The sequence below is a fragment of the Gallinula chloropus genome, assembly GCF_964237585.1.
Source record: "Gallinula chloropus genome assembly, chromosome: 3".
In the NCBI taxonomy this organism is placed as follows: domain Eukaryota; kingdom Metazoa; phylum Chordata; class Aves; order Gruiformes; family Rallidae; genus Gallinula; species Gallinula chloropus.
In genome coordinates, this window is record NC_140087.1 from 79,994,972 (window position 1) to 80,021,074 (window position 26,103).

The following is a 26,103-nucleotide window of genomic DNA, read 5'->3' on the forward strand; positions in this document are numbered from 1 at the left end:
TGTTGTGGGGACGAGTCCCGCCGAGGCGACTGCCACCTCTGCTTCCCTCGGGAGAGCCTCTGGCCAGGGCAGCCGCCAGTACCTCAGCGAGGCGGCCGCCCGTCCCTCCTTCTCCCCCTCGGGAAGCGCAGTCACCTCAGCAGCCTCGCCACTCTCCTTCAACGGTCGCGCCACGAGCGCGCGCCCCCCGCCCGCTTAACGGCTGCACTGTCTCAGGTAACGCGGGGTCGGAAGCTGCCGCCGGCCGAGGGCAGGGGAAGTTTTCACAGTAAAAACACCACCTTTTATTTTCCCTTCAAACACCCCCGAGGGGTAAAGGGCTACGGCTGCCGCCTGGCCGCCGGGTAGGGAGGACCCGCACAGTCCCCTCAGCGGGCGGGAAAAGCCCTCTCCTCTGCGCGGCGCTGCCTCAGCCTCGGGCGCCGCTGAGGGAACTCTCCCGCCCGCCGTTCCTCGGCTCCCTCAGCGAGGTCGCGGCGGGTCGCTGCTCCAGGTAGCCCGGGAGGCACCTGCCGTGCGGGGCTTCCCAAGGGAGGCGGGACGGAGCGACTTAGGACCGAAACCCGCCACCTCCCTCGGGAGGAGCAGCCGCCGTCCGCGCCTCTCTGCACCCTCTCCTCAGCCGCCGTCGCCACCTCCTCCTTTGCTGCCAGTACCTGCTCTTCCCCTACTCCTGCCACCCTCCTTCCCTCCGCCTCTTTTCCCCCCTCATGCATATGGATAGACGCATGCGCGTGCGGGCGGCCTCCCCGCCTGCCGCCGTGGGCTAGATGAAGCCGAGCGGCGGCGGGGCTCCCAGACGGGCGGCCGGCTCCGGGGCGGTGTGTGTGCTGCATGTGCGTGCGTGTGTGTGTGTGCGTGCACGCGTGTGTGTGTGCGCGCGTGTGTGTGTGTCTCGGGGGGGGGCGGGGGGCTCGCCGCGCCTCCACCGCGCGGCGACCTGAAAGAAATAAAAGGATCGGGATAATAATCGCAATAATAATAAAAAAGGAGGAGGGAAGAAAAAAAAAAAAAGGGCGAGAGAGAAAAGAAAAGGGAAAGAAAAGAGGGAGGCGAGAGAATACGGAGAATAAAAGGAGGCTGGGCTGCTTTGCATTGAAGACCGGGGCGCTATTGAAAGCGCCTGAAAAGCGGCGTTGTTCGGCGCGGGTGCGCGCCGCGGCTGGCGCGGTATATTAGAGCGGGGCGGCGGCGGGTAACAGCGGCGGCGCCTCCTCCTCCTCCCCTGCTGGCCCTCCCCGTCCCGTCTCGGAGCGAGCGGCGGCGGTGGCCTGCAGGCGGGCAGCGCGGCGGCGGCATGCGTGCGCCCCGGCGGGCAGCCGCGGCGGCGTGCTCCTTCCTCTTCCTCCTGGCCCTGCTGGGCTTACGGGCAAAGGTACGTACCTGGACACCGCGCTTCTTCCCGGGCTGCGGCGGGAGGGAAGGGAGGCGAAGGGGGGAGGCTGCAGCCAGCCTGGGTTGGGCTCTCGGTCCCGCGGAGCGGGTTGCAAGGTTTTTGCCGCTCTGCCGCCGTGACCGCGGTAGAGGGTCTTTAGAAAGCCCCGAGCCCTCAGCGGTGCGCTGGGCGCTTCTGCGAAGCTTCCGCGGGAGCGGAGTTGCTGGCGCTGCGAACTTTCTTCTGCGGAGATCGCAGACGCAGGAGTCCTCCTTGCAGCGAGGCTTAATTCCCTCGGAATAAAAGTGCAATTACTGCAAGCCTCTCTTATTCAAAATTAGGGTTGTTTTCCCCGTTTTATTTGCTTTTCTTTTTCTTTTTTTTTGTTTTTAAACCCGAGCTAATTGCAGTACTCATAAGGTGACTAATGAGCAAGGTCTGAATCTCAGCTGGGCAGCCTTGAGCAGGGAGGCTGTTTTCCCTGCCTCAGCTGCACCTCGGAGAAGGCAGAGGGTTTGCATTTCCAGGGTGCTTTAGTTGTTACATCGGGTTTTTTGGGGAATTACCCTCACGTATCTACTCTTGGTTTGGTTTACTTTTATTTCCTGACGATTTAGAAGCCTTCCCTATGCTGTTGTTTTTCAGGCTTGGCACTTAAGGTTCTTTTTTATCATTAAAGGCATTATCTGGTTGGGATGATTTATGAGCCTTTCTCATGGATGCCTGATAGGGAAAAGCATGGAGTGGTTGCTTTTTTTTAATGTTATGCGTGTGGTTCTTGAAAGCACACTTGAAATGACTTTTTCCTGTCTGCAGAATTGTTGTATATTACATTTGGGGGAGGAAAAAAAACCGACCCGTGAGGTAACTGTTTCTTGTTTCTTTCTTTTTGTTTGTTTGGTTTTTGGTTTTTTTTTTTTTTTCCCTCCGGTTCTTTCTTGGGATTAACAGGTGACTTTAGCATCGGGACAGTTCGAGTTGGAGATCTTATCCATGCAAAACGTGAATGGTGTACTGCAAAATGGAAATTGCTGTGATGGCACCCGAAACCCAGGAGATAGAAAATGCACCAGAGACGAGTGTGATACCTATTTTAAAGTTTGCCTGAAGGAGTATCAATCGCGGGTCACTGCTGGTGGTCCTTGCAGCTTTGGATCCAAATCCACTCCTGTCATTGGAGGAAATACCTTCAATTTGAAGTACAACCGGAATAATGAGAAGAACCGGATAGTTATCCCTTTCAGCTTTGCCTGGCCGGTGAGTTGAGTGGCCTGCGCTGGCTCTGCTTCTCTTGGATGGTGCTGTTTGAGATGGCCATAGTGAGCCGGGCTCTAACTTCTTGCAGAGAGGGAGAAGGAACGAGGATTAGGGAGGGAGCAGGCATCTTGGCAAGACCGTCGGGAATCCACAGCACAGAAATGAGTAAAATGCGGTGGTGTTTTTGTTTTTGTTCCCTGGGGCTCTCACAATGCACAGCCTGTTAAATTTGAAAGTCAGATGTGCAGCGAGGGGGATCTAAATGGGTCAGGGAAGCAAACCCAGTATCTCTCCACTTTACAGCATGAATAAGTCTCTTGAGACTTAGAAGGTCAGAAGTTCGGGGGGTTTTATAATTTTATTTTATTTTCCATTTTCCTAACCAGTAAAGCCTTGGGCTTAAGCCAGAGCAGCAGTGGGTTAGGGGCTGTAGAGGGATCCCGTGTGAAAAGTGTGTGTCATAGCTGGCCTTCTTCCCTGGAGTGTGTTTGGGAAGGCTTCCTGCTTCTCCCAAGGGGAAATGTCGCTGCGCTGTTTGGCGTTGATGGGAGCTGCTGTTGCTATTCTTTGTGAACTAGATGCCAGCTTCCCTGGGAAGGTTGCTATGTTTTGAGGTATTTGCAGACTCCAGAAGGTAAAGACAGAGGAAAGCCTGGACTTAGCTTTTGGTCCATTTCACTGGCTGCTCTGCACGGCACACCTTTTCCTGGCTACTTGCCTCTGCAGTTCAAATAGAGTCTGGCTTTCCTCTGGTTGTGTGCAAAAGTTAATGGCTGAAGCAGGTGAGGATCTTTTGCTAGGTGCTTTCCCAGCATTGTCTGCCCTAGCAAATAATGGTCAGCCTTGATAGAGCATGGGTGACCCCTTCATTAGCTGAAGCCTGCTTTGCTTTTGGTCTTGTAAAGAACACTCACTTAAACTTCAGTGCTGCGTATTTCTTCTGGGGTGCTCAAGAGGCTTGAAGCTTTGATATGGTCAGCTCTGCAGAAGGGTCCTCTACTCACTGCACAGAAACTTAGGGCCATCACCCAGGACAGACCCACAGATGCAAGCTCTGGGGCCATAGGGTTTCTGGACATAGATGACGGCTGTGGCCTGGGATGCCAGGAGATGCAGTGTGTTGTGTCCAGCAGTGCTGCCTGGGGGTGAGAAAAAAACTGAGCAAGACTGCTCTGGGGGGCTTTCATGTGCATATAACAGCTTCTCTTTTGTGGTGGCTTTCTGGGATGCTATGGTATGAAAGCTGAAAACTGCCAAATGTATGCTTTTAAAACTTTTATATTTAGATATCACCTAGGAAACAAAACTGTTGGGGTTTTTTTTTTTTCTCCCTCCCCTTCTCCAAAGGTGCTGAGCAGACAGTTTCCCACTGACTGCCTTGGGATATGTTGGTGCTCAGCAGTTTTGAAAATCCAGTCATCCTAACCTAGATGCCTAAGGTCATTTTTGCAAGGGGAGGGAGGGCTCTTAGATGTGTGCCAGGGAGGGGTGAATCTTGTATCCTATCCACTATCACTGCTGGTGAGGTGGAAGCATACATCGATGACTTTTTGCTCCCTCCAAAACTTGGCCCTTCCCTGTTAGATAAGGACTGGTTGCTGGGAGAGCCTAGACTTTTTCGAGGGGAGGAAAGAACCCACCCCAAAAGCATTCCTTCTCCAGCTGTAGTGTAGACACCCACTTTGTAGTCTTACAGCCAAGTGCTGCAGGCAGCCATGTGTTCTTGAAATGTCCTGTGCTGCCTCCTACCTGCCTCCCTCTGTCAGTTGTGACTTTGGGAGCATTGAGGGCTGGAGAGGCACAAGGGTGAAATCAAGTCTGCATTTTTAAGGAGATACTATTACAAAGTACAATAGCAGAGTTAACAAAAGTATTCTCTGTTGGAAGTACAAGTCCTTCCTTTCTTTCTCTGTTCTTTCTTTTTTTTTTTTTTGTCCCTATCATGAAATGAGATAAAACTGTTATCAAATATGCCATCAAAGGGATAAAGGGCTTTGTAAAAATCTGAGGTATTTGAAGCTCTGCCAATAGCTGCAGTGCTTGTGTTGCAGATTTTGACTTTTTTTTCGGAAAAGTCAGTTTCATCTAGCCCCCTACCCTGCTCCCAGTAACTCGAGTGCCTTGAATCTGAAGATATGTGCATGTATGTAAAAATGATGGGAAAAGTGAACGTGTTTCTTCTACTGACCTCTCCAGTCATAGGATTGGGAAGTCTTTGCATAGAGTGGGGTTTTTTTTCGGGGGGGGGGGGGGGGGGTGGTGGGGGGAGGGGGCTGGGACCCTGGGAGAAGTTTCTTAAGCTTGCCTGCATCTTAGTAAAAGAAATGCTTCTATTGTCCTGCTGAATCTAATTGAGCACTGGAATCCTCCAGCAGCAGCAAAACTCCAGAGCAGCCTTTGAAATGTGTAAAAACTCAACAACTTCAGGCACTCTGGTTCTTAAGACTGGAATTTTGGGAATAAACTCGTGTGTATTCTCATGCAGAAATGTACTTTTTGAGATTGTGGTGATAGCCTGTTTGCAATTATCAAGCCTGCCTCCTGGTTTTAACTTCCAGAGGACCCAGCTTTTATGCTAGCCATTGTGACTTTCAAATGGCATTTGAACAAAAGAATATCTAATGTGGCAAAGCTCTTATGTGTACTAAATTTGTGTGTACAAATCACTTCAGGCATTTTGAAATCTCTGCAGATAAAGCAGTGAACTTAACTCAGATCTGATGCTGAAATTTCAGAACTCCAAGAAATTTGGTTAGACATGTGAATACTGTTGACTTTAGTAAAAGCTTGAGATTAGCATTGAATTTACCCATGTGGCTTATGAGAATTGTCTTTGAACACATCCAGTTGAAAATTACAGCAAAGGTAATAGGAGCTAGACTGAAATGTTAATCATTTTGCACTTGAAAATTCATGCTCATCTTTGAATAGGTATTGTTTGTGTTCTACTGTCTGAGGGAGGCTTTTCTTGGATGTTCCAGCTCAAGTCAGTAACATTAGGAAGTCTTGTTGCCTTGGCTACTTCAGAAAAAGATAAAATCTCTTCCCATGACAAGCTTCCCCCTTACGCCATTTGTGAAAAACAATTATATTGCATTAGAGGTCTCTTTTCTTGTTCTCCTGTGTGATGAATAGAGAATGGTGTCCTTTAGCTTTATTGTTAGATTTAGCTTGTAGCCTAGACTTGAAGTGTCAGAGTCTTATTAATAAAACTTATGTGGTTTGCTCTTGTCAGTTTTGATATGTACCCCTGTGAATAATGGGTGAGGAGATGGTGGGCCATAAATTAATTTAAGTGATGGGAGGTTTGAGTAAGTTGCTAGGAAACAGGGTAGCAGACCAGCATAAAGGAGCTAGGAGTGCATCAGAAAGCTGCCCCTGCAGTAGCTAGTGGTTCTTCAATACCTCGAAACAATAGTTATAGTAACTTAAAAAAACCCCAAACTCACACCACATGGGTCTGCTGCTTCTGTTCATTTTGAGACTTCAGTGACTTTCTTGATAGGCAAACCTGGCTTATGGAGCCATTGAGAAAGGCATGGCACAAAGGAATTTCCGTGTTCCACTTGTCAAAGTGTGTCTCAACAGGTTTTGTTTCATGGTAGACACAAGCTCTTCTCTGATGTAAATCAAATCCTTTGCCTTTTTTAAAGAAGCCAAAGTGTGATGTGTGCTAGACCTTAAGGGATCTGTGTGTGAATTAACTAAGCCAAGCTTTGCACTAAACTTTGCTTTTATGTACAGAAAGATCTTTTTGGGGCTTTGGCGAGACTGAGTAAGAAGGAGGTCAAACGTGGCTATTCCTTTGGTATGCATAGTTCCAATTTCAAACAGCTTGTTTATCCTGAAATTATGATCCTTGTAATTATTTAATATCAGGGCCAATTGCACCAACACACTGGGAAACTACCGAGGTGGAAAAAAAACCTCCAGCGCCTAAATCTCTTTAGCATAAATAAAATAGAATTAAAAAGGGTTTGGAACATCTTCAGCCTTACTCTAAAAAATAAAATACTTGGCCTTTCCTCTTTTTAAAGAAAAATCTTAACAATACTGGTTCATGAAGACATAAAATATGTTTTCTGGGTGGGCATTGTTTGTTTGGGAGGTTTTCTGCCTATAAAGCGATAATGAAAGAGCTTCAGTGTTTTTAATCTTTGTCAATTTCTTTCTGGTCTTGACACAAGAGGTTTCCAAAATATGAAACTGCAGCTCATATTGAAGTAACAGCCTCTTGAATCTGAGAGAAAAATATAATTTCATTCAACTGGTGTTTTTCTTCTAAAAAAAAAAAAATGGGCCATGGTGATAAAAACCAAGGTTGTGTTTCTGAGTTTTATTTTTTTCTTCCCACCCTCCAGTTAACTTGTTTTTAAAAACATGTGGAAGCAATCACTAGATATTGTTCAAGCTTTTCTTAAAGAATACCTGACAGGTCACCTTGGAGCATGGGCAGATCAGAAGAAATTGTTATAATTACAAAATGCATATTAATCAAACCCATGCTGTGTCATTTATTGTTGGCTAATTAGTTAAGAATAAACCTTTAGCTCTCAAAGCGAGAGCTTTGCCTGGGATGACTATCCAGAAAGGAGCTGAGACTATTAAGTGCTATCTGAAGCACAATTAGCATCCACAAGGATGTGTTTTTCCCAGGACTGCACAGAAGTGATGCATCCATTTGTTGGTTTCAGGCTTCTTGCACGTTCTTAAGAGTTGTTATGTTCTAGTCAGTTCAGAACTTAATCTTCCTGGTAAATCCACTTAACTTTACCATAATATGTTAAAAAATAAATTCTCATCCTGCCTGCTCCCAGAATTTTTGTTCTTGTTATAATAAAGGCCTGCTCCAGTTTAACTTCAGGGGCAGCTAGATTGGGCTTGGCATTGAAGCTGACCCCTAAACTTTCTCAGACTACATACATCCAGCACTGTCAGCTTGCTTATGCAGCTGTATGTCAGAATGTCTGCATGGCATAAAATAAATTGCATGAAATCGATGCTTTATGCTTAAAATTCTAGTGAAGGCGACATCGCTTCATTGTGGACTGAAGGTTGGAGTAGAAGTAAATGAGTTCTGAAGCTGGAAAAGTTGTGCCTTAGCTAATTAGGTGAGATGATGATGTGCTGTACAAGAGGCTTGCACTGGCATATGTGGCATTTAGTCCAACGTCAGTTCTTAAGTCTGATGCCCTGCAGTACGCACACAAACTTTTTACTTAAAAGCATTTCTGTGTAGGCAATACCAACACCAGGTTTGGTTTTGAAAGTTCAAATTAAGCTTGACTCTGCCATTCTGCTGAGGAGTAAAAGTTTTGTACGTTAATTGATGTAGTTCCAATAATTTTAGCTGGTAACACATCTGCCTTAACATGGGGAAAGATGTCAGAAGGAGAAGCTGTTGTGTTCGTTTCTTGTTAGTCTGTGGAGCTCCTGGGTCTGCGGTCACTACTCTGAAGCATAAATTCCACTCATTACTCTTGTAGTATTCAGAAGAAACTGTAAAATGTGGATAGAAGTGGTAAAAGTGGTTTGTAAATAGTCAAGCATCCAGAGTCCTTTACCAGCTCAACCCAGTTCTTATGCACTTAGGTAAATAAGTAGAAAGGCTTCTTGTTCAGGCTTGCTCTATGTGAACCTGACTGTTTTGCTTGGCTGGCTACTAGGTATTCTCTCTATTAACCTTGCCACCCTTTTGTAACTGGTGCATTTAATTATCAGTGGGATGCTTTAAACAGGTAGGGGGACTGATAAGAGCAGGTAATCTGCTTGTTGGGGAAGGTTGAAAGCAACCATTGACATCTTGGCCTACCTGTTAGTCTTTGACAAACGGGGCTCCGTGAGAAAATAGCTCTGTAATGAGATAAGGTGCTGATTAAAATGCTGTCGTCGTACGATGCACCCTGAGAGCTGAGATCACTTAAAATCATTAGCATCTTTTTTTCTCCCCCTCTTCCCCCCCCCCCCACCCCCCCCACCTTTTGAAGGTATACTTTTTTTTTGGGGGGGGGGGGGGAAGGAGGGCTGTTGGGTGGTTTGCTGATTGGTTTTTGGTGGGTTTCTTTTTAAGGAGGGGAGAAGGGAGGACCCCAAGTGTCCCTACTCTATCCCAGTACATTGTTCAGTTAATACATGCTAGTTTTATGATTGGAATACATTGTAGTCTGGCCACCCAGACAGAGGCATTGACTGCTAATATTAACCAAGAACAATAGTGTGGCCATACTGACTGCAGTGAGGATTACAGAACATAATGGGGCCTATCCAAAAATAATGCTAATACAGGACAAGCAACAGGAAGCAGCAGTAGACTCAGCATTGCTCGGCTCCCAGACAAACCATGGACTTACTTCACACAATGGCAACTTCAGCACATTATGTATTCACAGGATACTCATTATTCCAGCAGGCTTGCCAGATCAGAGATCAGCCTGGTTTACTGGATGCTTAAGCGTATGCATAGTTTGGATAGCGGTACTTTTGTGTCCTTCATCATTTGGCAGGAAGGTGGCAGTTGCATCCGAGAGGTCTTGACTTTGGTTACTGGCCTGGCACAAATGAAGCCAGAGTGGGGGGAGAAAGTCTCTCCTGAAAGCTGCTAATATAGTTAAATTTCTTTCCGTGTCGTCTTCTCTGTGGCAATGAAGTGTTTACTGGCACTAACAGCAATGAAGAAACTACTCAGAACGGAGATGAAAGGAACAGCCTGCTCTGTTTCCATGTGGGTATATTCTGATGAAGCTTTTGGCTGGGCTGCCTGTTTGAGATAGTGCCTAGCTCCTCTGTGCCACGGACTCTGAGGCGTGAGATCCTAACAGCTTAGACTCTGTTTATATACACAGGGTTGAGAGAGCAACAGCTTTGTGGGGTGTTGCATTAGCCTTCTGTAGGCTGGTGTGAAGAACAGCTTCCTGGTTACACTGCATTCAACAAAGGGTTAAGAGGGTTAGGTTGTTGCCTTTCTTTTCCCACATCCATCTGTCTGTCCTCTGGATGTGGAACCAGTTGTCTTCGGCACCTTTGAAGGCAATGTTCTGTTGTCAAAGCTGACTGGCTGACCACGGCACGATGCTGCAGTGCATCTGTATAGTGTCATCGTGACTTGTCCTATGGCAACTGAGTACCCAAGTGAGAGTCCCACTGACGTTTAGTGGAAGTGATTTTGTGACTAGCCCTAACTCTGCACAGAGATGTCCCCCTCCCTGGCCCTTGTGCTTTGAAATTATCCTCAGTTTTCCTCTTCTCTGTCTCCCCCCTCCTTCCACTTTACTGGAGTTACTGGAGCTCTTGGCAATTTGGTATGGCAGTGTGCCAGCCTTCTTCCCATCTTCCCTCTGATGCAGGCAGGATGCAAGCAAACTGGTCTTCAACAGCTGTGTATGACTGGCAGAGTATGAGCTGAATACTGCTGGGCTTAACCTGCTCTCCTTGTTTGGCAGAGGAGGAGCAGGCACAGCATTCAGAATGCAAACTTCCCACTGCATTTGTCTAGTCATGGTTTCACATGCTCAGCAAAGCTCTTGCATGGCTTAACCACAAGGATAGGAGGGAAAGAAGTTTGTCTAGTTGCAACTCCTTTCAAAAAGGAGGCAGTCCTTTCACTGAGCCTGATGTTTTAATCTTGCTCTGTCCTACTGACTTGAAGAATGCCTTCAGAAGTTAAAGTACAAACCTACCTCTTCTTTCTTTCCTTCATCCAGCACCAGAAGGTAATCAAGCTGAGAGCTTTAAAGGCCTTCTGCTTACTTGGAACTGCTAGTATTTCATTTAAATAACCAGAAAATAGGTTGCATTGCCCCTACAGACCCTTTAAAGGGACAGTTTTTAATGGGTTTCAGGGTCTTCAAAGTCTTTCTTGAGTCCTGTTATCAGTGGATCAAGACTAAACCCCAGTGCTTTGTCATTGAGAAAAATAGCCCTTTATGCATTGGTGCTTGCTTTGCTTTTTGGAGTGTGAACTTAACCAGTTCTGTTCTTGCATAGCTTAACTCGTAAGAGTTTTGCTTAAATTTGGCCATGCTGCATCTTAGCCTTCTGGGCTGATCAGACTACAGATGTCCTGCAAACTGTGCTGGCTTACTATTCCTTTCAGGCTGCTTTTCCTCTCGAGTCAGAATCCCTGCCTTCTGGTCAAGCTCAGGCTTACAGTGGCTAATTGGGTGTGACTCTGGAAAGTTCACTGCTGCCTTGTTGCCGAGGTCATTGCTTTGATGGAATAAGGTGCATGATGTGGAATTCTTGTGACTGGATATATATATTTATTCAAAGATGTGCAGAGGTCATCTGTGGGCATGGGAAAAGTTAAACCTTCACACTGTAAGTAGTCATTCCTGCAGTATCTAATTTTTGATCTATAGAGTGGGGATGATAAGCGCTGTAAAAAACCCCTCATCAGTGCAGTCTTTGCACAGAACTTTTCTTTGGGGAGGGGGGTGGGGGTGGAATTGACCAGAGGTATGTGATAGTTGGATTGTTGAGGGGACTTGCTGCTTTTGTGGGGCTGTAGGTGTCTGTGTGCCTTTTGTTTAGAAGTGTACCATCTTGAACACAGAGTCTTGTCCTTTCTTTGCCCTGCGCTGAGGGGGACAGAGCCAAGAGATTAAACTGCCACTCTTTGTGTCATCCCTTTTCAGCAAGGGCATTCTTCATTTAAAATATTCAGATGAGGTGAGAGGGGGCACATGGGAACAAGGGAATTGCTAGGGTAGGTCTTTTTTCCCCTGCATTTTGTTTCCATCCAGCTAAGCGAAAGCCTCTCCTCTCTTTAAACAAACTCCAGTGTGATGTTGGAAAGTGGTCACACAAGTATCTAGCAACAGTAGCACTTAAAGGTAGGATTCAGCCTTTCCTTTCCTCAAGGGCTAGGTGTGTTGGTAAACAGTCCTGAGAACCAACTGGGAACTGTTGCTATGAGTTTAGACAAAATATCTTCCAAAACAATTATGCAAGGCCGAAAGGAAAACATCCTTAACTTTATTGGAAGTACTGCTAGTTGCCATAATTCATTCTCTATATCATAATATTTTTTTCAAGCTTGCAGTAACATGTTGTGCTTGCTCTTCTGACTGTTGGTAATTAAACCAGTGAGGAAGCACCCAAGATAGTGCAATCTATATCTGTAATATGGCTTGGGACTTCTATCCTGGTTGTGTTTTGCTTTTTTTTTTTTTTTTTTTTGCCTCTGACTTGTGTAAGTTCCACTTCAATCTGCTTTAAACTGTTAAATGATGTTGTGTTTTGTTTTCAGAGTTTCTTTCAAGTCTACAGACTTGGTCTATAATAGTAGCAAACAAAATGTAACTTTCATAAAATATTAACCAGAAATGGTTTGGGCCAGTGGAGCCTCTGCGTAGAAGTTTTGGGTGCATGTCTTGACTTGCCCAGCTTTGCTTACTTTTTGGAAGCATTTTCCCACAGTTATCAGTGAACGAAATGGAATCCTAGTCTGCTTTGAATATGAAACATATTTAGGCTGTATTCCAAGCCGGTGTCCATCACAAACTAGGTTTTCATTCAGAGGCTGCATGCTGTGTCCAGTCGTGAGAAAGCAGCCTGCTTCAACCTTTTTTTTTTTTTTTTTTTCTTCCTTGCTGCTCTTAAGGAATTTGAGGTCTGCTTTACACTTGTACCAGCTTACGCTGTGGGTTCCCTTACAGGAAAGGTGTTAAGTGCTGCAGACACAATTAAGAAATTAAACTTTGATACACAGCTTCTAGGGCAAATCATCAAAACACTTCATGGAGAGTTTTTGTTTATTCTGTTATTGTTTTGCTCACTATAAAGCTGTTAGGCTTATTACCTCATTTGTAGTTATTGTTACACTTTTTCAAGTGACTTTTTCTTATTCAGGGTGGGTTTTGGGGGGGGGGGGCATGTTTTTAGTTGGCTTTTGAATCCTTCTGTAAGTTTGGATATGGCAGTTTTAAAAGATACAGCCTGGATAATAATATCGCAGAGCAGAGCTGGGGGAGGAGAAGACATTTTAATGGCTCTTGTTCTCAAGTTAGGATTGAAGATAAAGGTGGCTTAGATGTAATAGCTGGCATCTTTCCAACCCATGGAGTCACTTCAGTTAGTTTATGCTTATGATTATTATTACTGGAGTGCTAGCAAGCTCATTGGCAGATTAGTGCGGCTGTAAATGTGACACGGGGTGGATAGTGAGCCTTCCCTTTCCCTGCTCTTCCAAGTAGTCTGATTTTTAGCCTTTGTTTTACAATGCTTCGCTCTCACCCCACCCCCTTCCCATATCCACCAGTTCTTCCCTCGGTTACCTGATACTTGTGGGAGCTGCGATGGCCCTCGTGCAGACAAAGCTTTCAAAGGGGGTGCTGAAAAGCAAAGTCCCTAGAGATTGCACTGTCAAGGCAGAGCACAGTAATCTTAGCAACACTTCTTGCTTTCAGGATGGTTGGGGGAAGGGACATCAAGACTACTTTTCTGTAACTAAAATTCTTTTGAAGGAGTTTTTCAGGGTGGGGGGTGTTGGGATTGTGTTTTTGTTCAGGTTTTTTGATGCTGCTGTGCTAGCTTGGTGTTTTCTGTCTTCCATGTGCAATCTTTTGCACATACTTTATTGTGGCTACAGCGTAGTGTCAAAGGCTGTACTTCCTGGTTAAGTACATAAGATGTATTAATGATGACAAAGATGAGCTATCCAAGGTGAAAGGTCTTCTAAGTCAGACTGGATAAGGTAGCTTATGGGGTTTCAAGAAGATCGTGTTTGTCTCAAGTATAATCTATTACCTATTTATGTTTCAAGTATTCCATTTTAAGCCAGAGACCAGGGTTTTTATTTTTTTAAACTTTTTTTTTTTAACTCCTGAGAGTCGTGTGTGGCTCTGAAACTAACTCTGATTTCTCTTTTGCAGAGATCCTACACATTGCTTGTTGAGGCGTGGGATTACAATGACAACTCTACTAGTAAGTATGCATTCCTCTGGTTTCCTTAGCTCAGACACCCTGGGTTCCTGTCCACTGAAAGGCATTTGGTAGTGTAACCAGCCCGCTGTGAGTGGGGCATGAGGAGAAGGAAAAGCTCTCCCAGACAATTCGGGGCAACTGCTCCTGGCTCTGAAGCAGCCTGGCTCCCTCACGTTGCCTGTAGAGGGCGAGTAGCTCTCTTGCCTAGGCACCAAAAGTTTGATGCCTAAAAATAGATGCTGCTAATTCCCTCTTTCTCCTTGGGGAGAGTAAAAGCTAAGGGACTCATTCAGGTTTTTTGTGGGTTGGTTTGTTGGATTTTTTTTTTTATTTTATTTCGTTAGGAGTGATATTCAGGAGCCTAAGTCTTGTTGACTTGAGACCTCTCTATAAACTAGGTACTTCTCTATATCAAACATGCTACACTCCAAAAATAAAATTTAAAAAAAAAATCCATAAAATGTGCTGTAGATACCCATCTAATCACTGGAGCTTAAATGGGAGTGACTAACAACTCTTCCTTGGGAGTTAGATGCTTAGGGATTTATATTCAGGGGCTGAAAAATGTTTACCAGGCACCACCTGGTAGAGCTGGCTGGAAATCAAGTATGGGACTCTTGTGCCTGGAATGTCTTTGGTTGGTTTCAGAAAGTTTCTGCCTAGCTTTTCCTGTTGACTAGAGGAAGCTGTATAGAGTCTCTTGGCATATGAGCTGCTCTGCTGTTACTACAGTAGGTGTGCAAAATTAGCCCTATTTTTAATTCAAGGCTCTAATATTGTGTGGTAAAAGCCACAGGAGAAAGTATGAATCTGAACTTAAAAACCATTTGTTGACTCAACAAGCCTTTTCCTTTAACAAGGAAGCAGTGGCACTCTGGCCTATTTTAGACAAATCTTCTAACAGCTTCTTGTAGTCCACTCTGGAATGTCCATGACAGCTGCATGATAATGAAATGGACTTCATGCTTCATGAAGGAAAGGTCTTGTAGAAATGTGCACGCTGCTATGGTTTCATGTTTGCTTAGTTAAAGAGGATGCTGCTTGGGAATGATCTTTCAGATGGGGAAACTTTCTGCTTTTTAATTATTGGTGGCAATTGAAAAATATGTGTGGGATGTCATATTAGTTCTTAGTACTAGAAGAGAAGTTGTCCATTGCAAGTGATTTGTGTGACCTGTCAGTGATCAACACAAACTGTGGTTAATGTTGCTGGAAGTAACACTTTTGCAGTACCTGTGATTTCAAGCACAGTCATGGAACAGTGGCTGGGAGACTTCTTGGCTCTTGACTTTGGAGTGTTTTATGGAGGAGCAGGAACTAGACTGCGACAGCTGTGGAGTTGTAGTGAAAAGGAAAGATGCCTGAATTCAAAATGAAGGACTTGTTTACAGTAGGATCTGAGAGGGTTTTTTCAGACTGGGGCTCTGCCACTTTTACTATTATTGGAGCTCATCTTTTTTCATGAAACAACTGCATTTCCAAAGCTACACAATGAACCCTTTCTTGGCTTTCATGTTCTAGAAGTACAATTGTCTTCAGACTAAATTGCCTCATTTCTCAGCAGTGCGTTTGACCAAGTGCAGACATGTTCTTACATATGTTCCTGATTTGCATTCCTGCTCTAGCTTTGCTGTCACATATCCAGCTGTAGGTCACTTCAGTCACTGTGCTGCACAAAGCTTTTCCTTTGTACTGCATCGCTTTACTTACAGGCAGCGTTCCCATAGCTGAAGAGTAAGTCTTGAAGAACTAATTAAGAAAATCATTAGAACTAAACAGTTGTCATTATATGAAGTGATGAGTATTTTTTTGATGTTCAGGATTTTCTTCTACCACTGAATTGTGAGGACTTTGTGAGAGCTCTTGGTGGGCTGGGGAAGGGCTGGGGAAGTAGGTTTGATAGGCTCTGCATAACTTTGCAATAGCTCTAGCATCCTCTGATCAATGTAGTCCTTAGGAGATCCTAGAGTGGATGCTTCCTTCCTCCTTCTACGTTCCACTCCCTTTACTGCACGCTCTCTCTTGTCTCACTTCCAAGAGTGGCTTGCAGTCAAATTCTGGCCCTGTTGAAGTTGATGAGAATTGTGCTACTTTGGAGCCAAGATTCAGCTTAAATGGTTTTCTTACTCTGGCTCTTGTCTAGATGCCATCTTGCTACTGTTGCTTCGTACATAAAGCTAATGGGGTTGACACTGCATCTCAGACTATGTCAAAGAGCTATTGTAAATTACTGGTATCAGTTGCATGTGAATTCCAGTTGGGTATAAGAGACTTCAGGACAATGTAAACCAAGCCATAGCTGGAGGTTGTCTGAAACAAAGACTTTCAAAAATAACTGTGGTGTCCTTGGCCACCCAAACATCTTTGAACAGCCTGGGATTTTTTTTGTTGTTGTTTGCTTCCTGATGATGGTAGTTAGAATTTTCAGAGACTGGACCACTGGAAAGCAAAGGTGGGCAGTTGAAATAGCGAATTTCCCAGTGCCTAAAACTTCTGATACAGGAATGAATAAGAAGATGGATAGCTCTGAAGTGTAGCCACAGAAAGTGAATGAAACTATCGAATTCTGATGGTGAAGTGCAGAGTGGAAGATGCTAAAGATGCACAAAAAGCCTCTTTCTTCCACTTAATCAATTTCTAATCAGTCAATGTTTCCTCTAACCTTCCTGTCAAAGCACAGGATTCTGAGTCAGATGATGTCAGGGCAGTTAGGAAGATCACTTTCTCTCAGGCCTGGCTGGCAACTCCTTTTTATTTACTTAACCAGCCTGCTGCTTTGCATTGCTTACTGTACAATTTAAAGCATCGTTGGTGCAGGCTAAGAATGGAAGAGTTGTTGCAATGCCTTCCCTGAAGTCTGGGTCAGCACGCTTGTGTAAGTGCCTACTGACAGGTGGGAATAGGGAAGGGTGGAGAAATTCTTGTACAAGAAGGAACATGCCAATACTTCATTGTGAAAACTGTGGGTGATGGCTAATGGAAAGGGATCTTGAGTCTGTGAGACCTTACTTGAATTTAAAAGTACGGTGGTAGCTTTATCACATGTATCAAATGAAAGGCATTTTAGCTGTGATCCAGCTGGTTTTCATCTGGGCCCTTAAAAAAAAATCAAGTCCAGTGGACTAATAAGGATGTTTCCATTTGAGTTCAGCTTGTGGTTAAGGGCTCAAAAGAGCCAGTGGCTGGAGGGAGATGTCATAGATGTACAGTGAGGACATGCTTCCTAATGAGCTGGCAGAAGCAAGAGGAAAGATGTCTTTTCCAAGGCGACTGTTCTTCTGGTGCCAGGGACTGAAATAGCTGTCAGTGGTATGTTCACATCGGGGAGCAGGAAAAGACTGGAAAAGCAAGAGAGTGTGTGTGTGTGTGGCAGTTTGCAAAACTAAATTGAGTGTTGTTCCCCTTTTCTTCTGCCACTTAGAGGAGGTTGTTTTACTCGCAAGAAACAGGATGTCTTTATGCACAGACTTGGTATTTGGGGAACTACGTTTGCTTTCCAACTGTGCTGTAGATCGGGGTGTAATCTTGGCAAGTGCAGCAAAGCCATCTCCAGCACGCATGAGTGGAGCTATAATCGCTTGACTAGCCCCATTCAAGGCGAACAGATATGCATCTGCTTAAGTACCTCTTAGAATTAGTCAGTAATCTTGTTGATGAGATCTAAGAGCCTTACACCTGCACAGTACAGGACATGATATTACTCTGGATATACCAGTATGAAAAAGTCCTTAGGCATCTACATTACTTGTGAATGGGATTTAAATTAATAAAGGCCTGCATGTGTTTGAAAGTCTTGCACATAGATGTGGGGTTGGGGGCTTAGTGCCAATGAATAATAAAACCTGATTTAAATGGAAAATATTATAGAACCAGAAATACCAGAAGGTGAATAAGAAGCTGTTGCCCTTAATTTCACACTGTAAACACTTAATGAATGCTTAGTCTCGAGCCAAGAATACCCCCCCAAAAAGGGTAAACGCTTACAATGCGGATGTATTGACACTTTCCTGTGGTTGTGCAGCAAGTGCTTTGGCTTGACTTTATTCAAACCTGCAGACAAGCAGGCAGGATCTGGTGGTGAATTGATAATGGGTATCTGAAGCTTGTGAATCCCGTTGGGAAGTTCTTTCTGAAGACTACAAATCAAAGGTCTTCAGCAATACATTTAAAAGCATTTTAGATTTAAAACTGCCTGTGTGTCATCTTAAGCTTTATGTAGCGACTTCATTAGTCTTCAACTCAGCATTATGTAAAATCCTCAAACTTCCTTTTGTAATTGTTGGAAGAACAAGCTGCACATCAGTACATTCTAATTCTTCACGCTTGAATGTGCCAGTACTTCACGCTGCTTTCTAACACATCGTTGGCAAACTGCCCTTCTACCTAAAACTTTTCTGTGGCTGGGTTATGCTCTGATATACAGAGCAGCATAGGCTGGTACTTGTTTTTGTACTATGCCTGCAAGGATATTTTGGCTGTTCCATGATAAACCTTCACCAGCAGTCAAGTGCTTGCTAGCAGCAGGTCGTAAGGCAGTGTCAGATCATTTAAGTCACAAGACCTGGACTACGAAGTGAAATACCACAGATGTGTACAATGTTCCAAGCTAATGTGAAATATTATTTCAAGCAATAATTTAGACAGTTGCAAGGCTCTAAAAGCCAGAGGACTTTTGCTGGAACTAAATGTCAAGTACAAAGTCTAAACTTCGAAATGCGCTGTAGAGAGAAGGGGGATCTGAAGGGCATCCATGCAGTAATTGGAGTTCTCTGCTTTGAGCTCTGGTATTCTTGAATATTTATTGCAGCTAACATCTGAAGAGAGGACTTCCATGGTATTTCTCAGCCAAAACCTAGCGTGATTGCTGATGTCATCCCGATGAGAGAGTTGCTAGTTTTCAATTTAGTGTTTACGCCAGAGTCCCAGAAGGCTGCAAACCTTTTGTGGTACTTACATTCAGTTTGTGGACACTGCTTTTTTAGGCTGTTGTAGTATGATGTTTTTGTAAATACAACCATTAAAAACAAAACCAGTACCATTAATGGAGAAGCCTGGAAAACTGCATTAGGTACCAAACTATTGGAGCCAGAAGTAAAAGCAGCTGAATTTCCTTTAATCACGAGCTGTATGATTCTTATTGGATGTCCTTACAGTGCAAAAGAGAGCTGTGATTGGCAGTAACCTAACAGTTGCTTTTGATTTCAAGCTTTGTTCAATTTGATAATGCTGCATGTGTGTTTTTAGTTAATGGTTTGTAGCTCCAGGGCAGCCTTATCTTGTGCTCTAAAACAGAAAATTAATAAAGCCAACTGGCTGCCTTGGAGAGGCTTGCCTGCGAAGCTAGAGAGCTGTGATGTGGGAGGTAGTGATACCTAACCGAAACTTTAACTCTGACACCCCTTCTGCCTTGCAGATCCCGACCGGGTTATTGAGAAGGCATCTCACTCTGGCATGATCAACCCCAGCCGCCAGTGGCAGACCCTGAAGCATAACGCAGGGGTCGCCCACTTCGAGTATCAGATCCGTGTGACCTGTGCAGAACACTACTATGGCTTTGGCTGCAACAAGTTCTGTCGGCCGAGAGATGACTTCTTCACTCACCATACCTGTGACCAGAACGGCAACAAAACCTGCTTGGAAGGCTGGATGGGACCAGAATGTAACAAAGGTTGGTGAGGAACCATTGACCCCCAAACGATCAGTGGGCTTGGATAGGATTTGAGTGCATCGTATCCAGGTTGTGATTGGGTGGTCAGTTTGTGCGGACGATAGGGTGAAGGACTGATGGGACAGCAGATAACTCTTTACCCAGAGCACTAGGGGCAGAAGACCAGTTTCTGCCTTGTTTTAAAATCTTGGCGAGGTCACACGAGTACCGGGCGCTTAGCAGATGTGCTCTTTCTCTGATTATCCACATCTTTGCCCTTGGGAAGAAAACCCAGCCCATTGACTTCAATAGGAGTTCTGCTGCTGACTTCAAAAAGGATTTCCCCTTTGGTGCAGAACTTCAAGACAAGCAGGAAGGAGAGACTTGCTTTAGAGCTGACCTGGCAAGTGTAAAGCTTTGGTGTTTCAAAGTCCCAGGCTGTTTATTTTACCTGAGATGACGCTGAAGTTTATTGGGGAATGGCATCTTCCAAGGTAATTTCAGGAGCAAGCAGGACTTCGAATAGGAATAGGCTATCCATATGTCTTGCTTGACTAAGTTTACCTGCAGTTTGAATTGATGCTCAGCTCAATACCCTGTCTGTTCAGAGATGTGGCTCAAGTAAATCCTGAGTAGTTAACAGTTGCTTTGAATTGGATTGAGGGAGAGCGGCCAGTTCAGCTGCAAAAGACAGAGAAAGGAAACCTCTAGACTTGAGGTGGCTTGAACTCTCTAAGGCAAGAGGGTTTCTCTTGGAGATAAACAACTCTTTGAACAGTGTTTGTTACCATTGCTCTGCAGAGCTAGCTGATAGGTTTCCTATCCCAGGGAGCCACCTACCCTAGTTTCCTTTCCAGTAGACTTGATAAGAGAGACTTGTTAAAACCTTGGATTTAGTAGGATTACAATGCTGGTTGGAGATTAAAACATTCCCACGAGTGTGAAGATGCAGGAAGCAGGCAGCATGCTGATACTCTTCTCTTTTTGTTTTAACAGCTATTTGTCGTCAGGGATGTAGCCCCAAGCATGGTTCTTGCACAATTCCAGGAGAGTGCAGGTAAATGCTCCCATTGCCTCCTCATTTCTCCCCTCCACCCCAAAATAATTAAGCAAGCGATGCAAAACACAGTAGGATTGGGGAGGGAGGGTGGTTTTGGAGTCATGTTTTTGACCGAGGCACATTATTCATGCTGGCTTGCCCAGAATAAGGGGGGGAGCAGGCTTTTAATGCACTGATAATTTTAAGAAGCTTTTGGTTTGTGAAATGGTGGTACTTGAGGGGAGGGGGTATGGGATAAATCGTGTGAATGCTGCCTAATGAGCACTAACTAATTGCTTCTGCATAAATAGCACAAATGTTTTGTGGGTATGTTGTTTTTTTTCAACAGCCTGATTAATAGGCTTTTACAACGACAAGTTTGAAGTACAGTGTGGCTTTTCTCTCCTCTTCTCCCTTTCACTGCTTCCCCCTTCCTCCCTCCCTCCCTCTCTCCCACCCTCTGGTTTCTTCCATCAGTAGGCAAAAGTCAAGCATTCTTTAGAATGGGATTAGTTAAATCTCTGGGTTCCTTCACCATTGTGAGCCAGGCTCCGAGTGCTGAGAGGTTAATAGCTGGGATGAAATCTTGTCAGTAGGCTCTGATGAATACAGAATTTTGCTCCTGTGCTTTGAAGTCCCTTCTGTCCTGGCAAGGAGACAATGAGAGGCAGAGTTTATCCATAACCCAACAATTACATATCTGGAATGCCTCAAAACATAGAGCATGTATTTACATCACAGGGAAGTTTTCTCCCTTACTAATAGAGGGTTAATAGCTATTAAACATGGACGCTCTTTATCAATAAGCAGGTTATAATTTGCTTTGTGTAACCCTTTATCATACGTGTTTACAAGTGATAGGGAGCTGAGCAATTCTGAGATTACAGGATGTTGATATTGATCCTGTGCAGGAAGGGTTAACAGTGAAACTTGCATATGCACAATTAAAACTCAGAAGTCTAAAGGAAGAGAAAGTGATTTTTCTGCGTAACAAACATGTTGGTGGATTCTCTGCTGCAAAAAACTTTGTGTGAAGTAGACTGCTTTTCTTTCTAGATAAGCTGTAGTTCAAACGAACGAAATCTAGGGTGTCTGACAGACTATATAATACAAGAAATCAGGCTAAATAGTCACAGTGGTTCGTTCATTCTTTCTGTCTCTGTAACCCGCTTCCACAACAAAACAGAAATCCTTAGGGAACATCCTGAAAGTAAGGCAGGAAGTAACTCCTTGCCTTCCACAAGGGGTACGTCAAAGTGAAAGTCAAGCTGCAGGACGGACTGTTGTGGGTTGTTCAGTGATTACTTTTTTAGAGCTTAGCAGCACTGATACAACCTGGTTAGCCCCCAGAACACCAAATCTAAATCTTCTTTTAGTTAAAAAGAAGCTTAGCAAGTAGTAGGAAATATGAGGGGGGGCAGGGGGAGGGCAGGGCAGATGGCAAGAAGAGCCTATCAGTCAAGGCTACAGTGATTTGTGCTTCTGTCATCAGAATAAACATGCCTTGTAGAGGTTGCTGTCTCCTAGTCAGAACAACAGGCTTTGTTTCCAGATTTTTTTTCTTTCCTTTCTCTTTCTAAGTCTCTTACCTCCCACTCACTGCCCAGACATGCACTAGTGCTCTTATTTACTTAAGGTGCAACTTTCCCACACTTGATTTGCATAGTCTTGAAACAATGCTGTCCTTCTGGTGCTTTCAGATAACTGCTGCTTGCCAACTTAGACCAATATCTTTAAAGTGAACACAGAAACAAGATTTTATTTTCTTTCAAGTTTTGATGAGTCATGTAGCCTGTATGTTATAAATGCAGCAGAGTTTAAAAATAACATCCTAGCAGAAACTGCTCTGGGTTCTGGTACAATAGACAACTTGCAAACATTCTTAAAATATCCTTTTCCCTTTTGGTGCAAGTCACTTTCTTTAATGCAGGCCAGCCAACAAAACCATATTTCCTCATGAATCACTGTACGAGGAGAGTTAACCTTAAACTTCTCATGAGAAAATACTATATACGTATTAATAAACAAGAATTGTGACTGTGAATCTCTTTCTGAAATTGACATCTAACTCTTTAAAGCCCGTAGTCTTGTGCAGTTCTGTTCGTTACACTTTGAAGCTGGTATTTGAGGGAAAGCTCATAGCTTTTTAATATAGTTCATTACTTGTTTATCTTTGCACTTGTTTTAAAGAAAACAAAACCAAAATACCCCTTTGATTTGGCAACAGGGACTGAAGTTCTCTATTTGGATACCTGTTTTTGTGGGTGAGGTCCCTTAGATTCTACTGTATGCAAGCTTTTTATGTTTCCAAATTTTGATCTTTGTGCATTCTTATTATATTCCTTATACAGAAGGGTTTCCCAAGAGCTACTCGAGAGGTTGTTTTGCCTGATCTGGTTTTCTTTCATGTTCTTTGCACACAAAGACACAGAAGTTGTATTAGCTGCCCCCTCCCCGCAACCACACAAACTAATAAGAATTTCCCGTTGACTTTGAAGAGCTGCTTATTGTAATAGCTATTAAAAAGAAGTTAATTAGGATGCAGTTTGTCACCTGAGACTTTCAGAAGGGAAGTCGGTCTTACCACTAGCTGTGTGTGATTACCCAATGGATAGATCCTTCTTGCTTTTTCCCATGAGAAGAAATTGGCGGCAGAAGAATGGCAGGGGGTTTATAAATAGAAAGCTTAGCTGACTTCTGTACAGATGAGGCTTGTTTTCATAATTTAGTGACAGCTTAGTGCATAATTGCTGCTGGTCAATTACTCCCAGGATCTGTTAATGAAATACAGTACCTCAACAAACCCTTGCTTTTGATTTTCAACTTGTTTTCCTTGTTTGTATCTATAGATCCACTTTAATTTGAAGAATCCTAGGTCTGCCTTGCTAGTGAGAGCTAAATGAAAGCCAAAAGGAGCTTTCCCTTAAAGGGGCTTTATTTTCAAAGACCATCATCCTTTTAAGTATAGAATTCAGGTAGCTCATTGATAGTGGCAATAAGCAACTTAAACATTATAAATAAATTCTTCTCCAGACATGAAAGTAAAGCTTCTCATAATTGGATATGTTTTAGCCATTCCCTGACAAGAGGTTGGCATGGATCAAACTCTGAGATAAACTGACAGCTTATCTTGGAACACGTGTAAAAGTCCTGATGTGTGCTGTTTCTCTTTCATCTCTTAATGTGCCCAGCCCATACTTGCTGTGTGCATCTTCTAGTCCTGAGTGAAGTTATCTCCTGATAGAGCAGAGAGCTCCTCACGCTTTGCTGCTGCCTTCCAAGGGCTCAGGGTTTGGTGTTTGTGGATTTGTTTGTCTTCCAGCAAACCCAGAGTGGCCAAAATGCCTGGACCCTTGCATTCATGAGGGTCTCTGCATAACTATTGTTTCCACTGACTTTTTCTTCCCCCACCTCAATTTATAAAGCACCCTGTCAGAGTCCAGAGATTGATTTGCAGTGCACACCCACCCTCTCTGCCACTTTGTATGAGGCTCCAAGAGAGTATTATTGTGCTGAACGGCCTCACGCTGGTTCTCTCGGAACAGTTATTCCTTTGTCAGGAGGCTGGCTACAGAGACCTTGGCAAAACTACTAAAATGTTTGTTTACAAGAAACCATCAAACAAACCTTGAATAGCTTCAGCCCTCCCCTGTCCTGCCCTTCTCCCCGGCTTCCCCAGTCTTTCTGCAAGCTTTGGAGTTCCACACTTATATCTACACAGAGCAATTCTAGTGAGTTTTTGGTTTGTTTCCCTGTTCTGATTTTTTTTTTCCCTCCTCTTTTCTTTCTTTAAAACCAAGGTGTCAGTATGGATGGCAAGGCCAGTACTGTGATAAGTGCATTCCACACCCAGGATGTGTCCATGGCACTTGCATTGAACCATGGCAATGCCTCTGTGAAACCAACTGGGGTGGTCAGCTCTGTGACAAAGGTATGCTAATCTTACAGACAGCCAAGTGTAACACTTGAATTTTAACAGTGGCACATTTAGCTAGGAGAAAAGTGTGCACGAGACTGAGCAAGCTTCCTGAGACATGGTGGGGATCTTTTGTCCTGCAGCCACCTCACGTGGCCTCCTCTGATGTTCTGGAGTCGTTAGCATATGTGCTTAACGTGACCCCGTCCTGTTCTCTTCCTGTGTTGCAGATGTATTCTATAAAGGCTCTAGAATAGTGGAACAAAGCATGCACTTCGGGGTGTGCTTGTTGTTTTTCAGCCATGGCTTTAATGCTCCTCACCTCTTGCAGATCTGAACTACTGTGGAACTCACCCACCCTGTTTGAATGGTGGTACCTGCAGCAACACCGGCCCTGATAAATACCAGTGTTCCTGCCCCGAGGGCTACTCAGGACAGAACTGTGAAATTGGTGAGTGCTTGCACTGAGCTGCCACTTTGCACTTAGTTCCTGCCAGCTTTTAGTGGCTGGTTCTGGATATATCTTAGGTTGGGGGAAAAGTCAATTCCTAATTACAATGTCAGGCCTGGCTGCAAAGATCCAGGTTTGCTTCTTCATGCTCCATCATGAATGGCTGGTATCTCTGAGCCTTTTGCTCACCAAAGAGATCTCCCCAGGTGGCCTTCTCAGGCCACGACCCAGGGTGAGACGTTAGCATGGAAGGTGACTTCCTGCTGGCTAGTAGCTTTTGGCTCGCAGCTCTCCCAGGAGGGGAGTGATGATGCTGTGTCCAGAGTAGGATCATGCAGAGGAAGCTAGTGGGGGGGGAGGTGGCTTCTGGTGGTGCTGTTGTAGTCTCCATCATGATGTGCTTCTGTCCTGGTGCAGCGGAGCACGCCTGCCTCTCTGATCCTTGCCACAATGGAGGAAGCTGCTTGGAGACGTCTACGGGATTTGAATGTGTGTGTGCACCTGGCTGGGCTGGACCAACTTGCACTGATAGTAAGTCCTTTCAGAATCACATTAAAATGTGCTGGTTTAGATCAGTCTTTGTAACCCCTGATAAATTTACAGGGCAGTGGATTTAACCTTTCCCAGGTTTAGCATTGGATCTCAGCAGCCATTTACACTATAGTCCCCCCTCCTTCCTATCAAGGGTTTTATTAAACACACAGAGCAGCTGATGGCTTCCTGAAAGAAGCAGAATGCTGAATTTTTGTAGCATTCTGGCAAGTTGTTAAAATACCATTTTGAGAGACTTGATGGATCAGAATCTGACTTCTTCCATGTGCAAAAAGGCCACTTCTGTCCCTGTGCTTCAAACCCCCTTTCACACTGCTGTTATTTTTAACAGAGGCTTTTGCTGAAATCAGACTAGGCTTAGAAACTCCAAGCAGAAGTCCTGTTCCTCAGGGCAAATCCCAGTAGCAGCAACCATTTGTCAAACTTGTCAGTTGCTGACGCTGCCTTTTGGTAACAGAGCTAATCTTCTCCTTACTCTGCGTTACAGATATTGATGATTGTTCTCCAAATCCCTGTGGTCACGGAGGAACTTGCCAAGATCTGGTTGATGGGTTTAAGTGTATTTGCCCACCCCAGTGGACTGGCAAGACATGTCAGCTAGGTAAGAACTGCTTTTGTCTTCATCCAGTGCTGCTCTGGCAGGGGGAAAGGTAAATGCAAAAGCGTTCATAGCTCAGCAGGCAAGGGAATTCGTGCCCTTTACATCAGGTATGTTGATGGTTCTGAAGTGTATGGATCTGGCACGTTGAGAGTATGAAGTGTCAGAATCTGCAGGACTGACATCTCAAAGCAGAGAGACTTCCTTCTGTCATCGTTCTAACTCATGCTAGCAGTTGAAGGAAATGGTTAACTAAGCCAAACAGGCATGCTTTAAACTATAAATGAAGTGGGGAGGCTGTGTGTGTATGCTTTCTAGTCCTGCTCCCACAAGTATTTCTTCCTT

At 44.4% G+C, this 26,103-nt stretch overlaps 1 protein-coding gene across 1 annotated transcript in view; it reads left to right on the plus strand.

The window, feature by feature from the left end:
* Positions 1-921: 921 nt before the first annotated feature.
* The window catches only part of JAG1 (jagged canonical Notch ligand 1), a 34,853-nt gene continuing 9,671 nt past the window's right edge, over positions 922-26,103 (plus strand). The window contains exons 1-9 of the mRNA XM_084261506.1: positions 922-1,375; positions 2,327-2,632; positions 13,504-13,555; positions 18,969-19,223; positions 20,199-20,259; positions 24,042-24,172; positions 24,489-24,608; positions 25,026-25,139; positions 25,648-25,761. Of these exons, the coding sequence (XP_084117632.1) occupies positions 1,298-1,375; positions 2,327-2,632; positions 13,504-13,555; positions 18,969-19,223; positions 20,199-20,259; positions 24,042-24,172; positions 24,489-24,608; positions 25,026-25,139; positions 25,648-25,761 (1,231 nt within the window). The 5' untranslated portion in view covers positions 922-1,297. The remainder of the gene's footprint in view (positions 1,376-2,326; positions 2,633-13,503; positions 13,556-18,968; positions 19,224-20,198; positions 20,260-24,041; positions 24,173-24,488; positions 24,609-25,025; positions 25,140-25,647; positions 25,762-26,103) is intronic.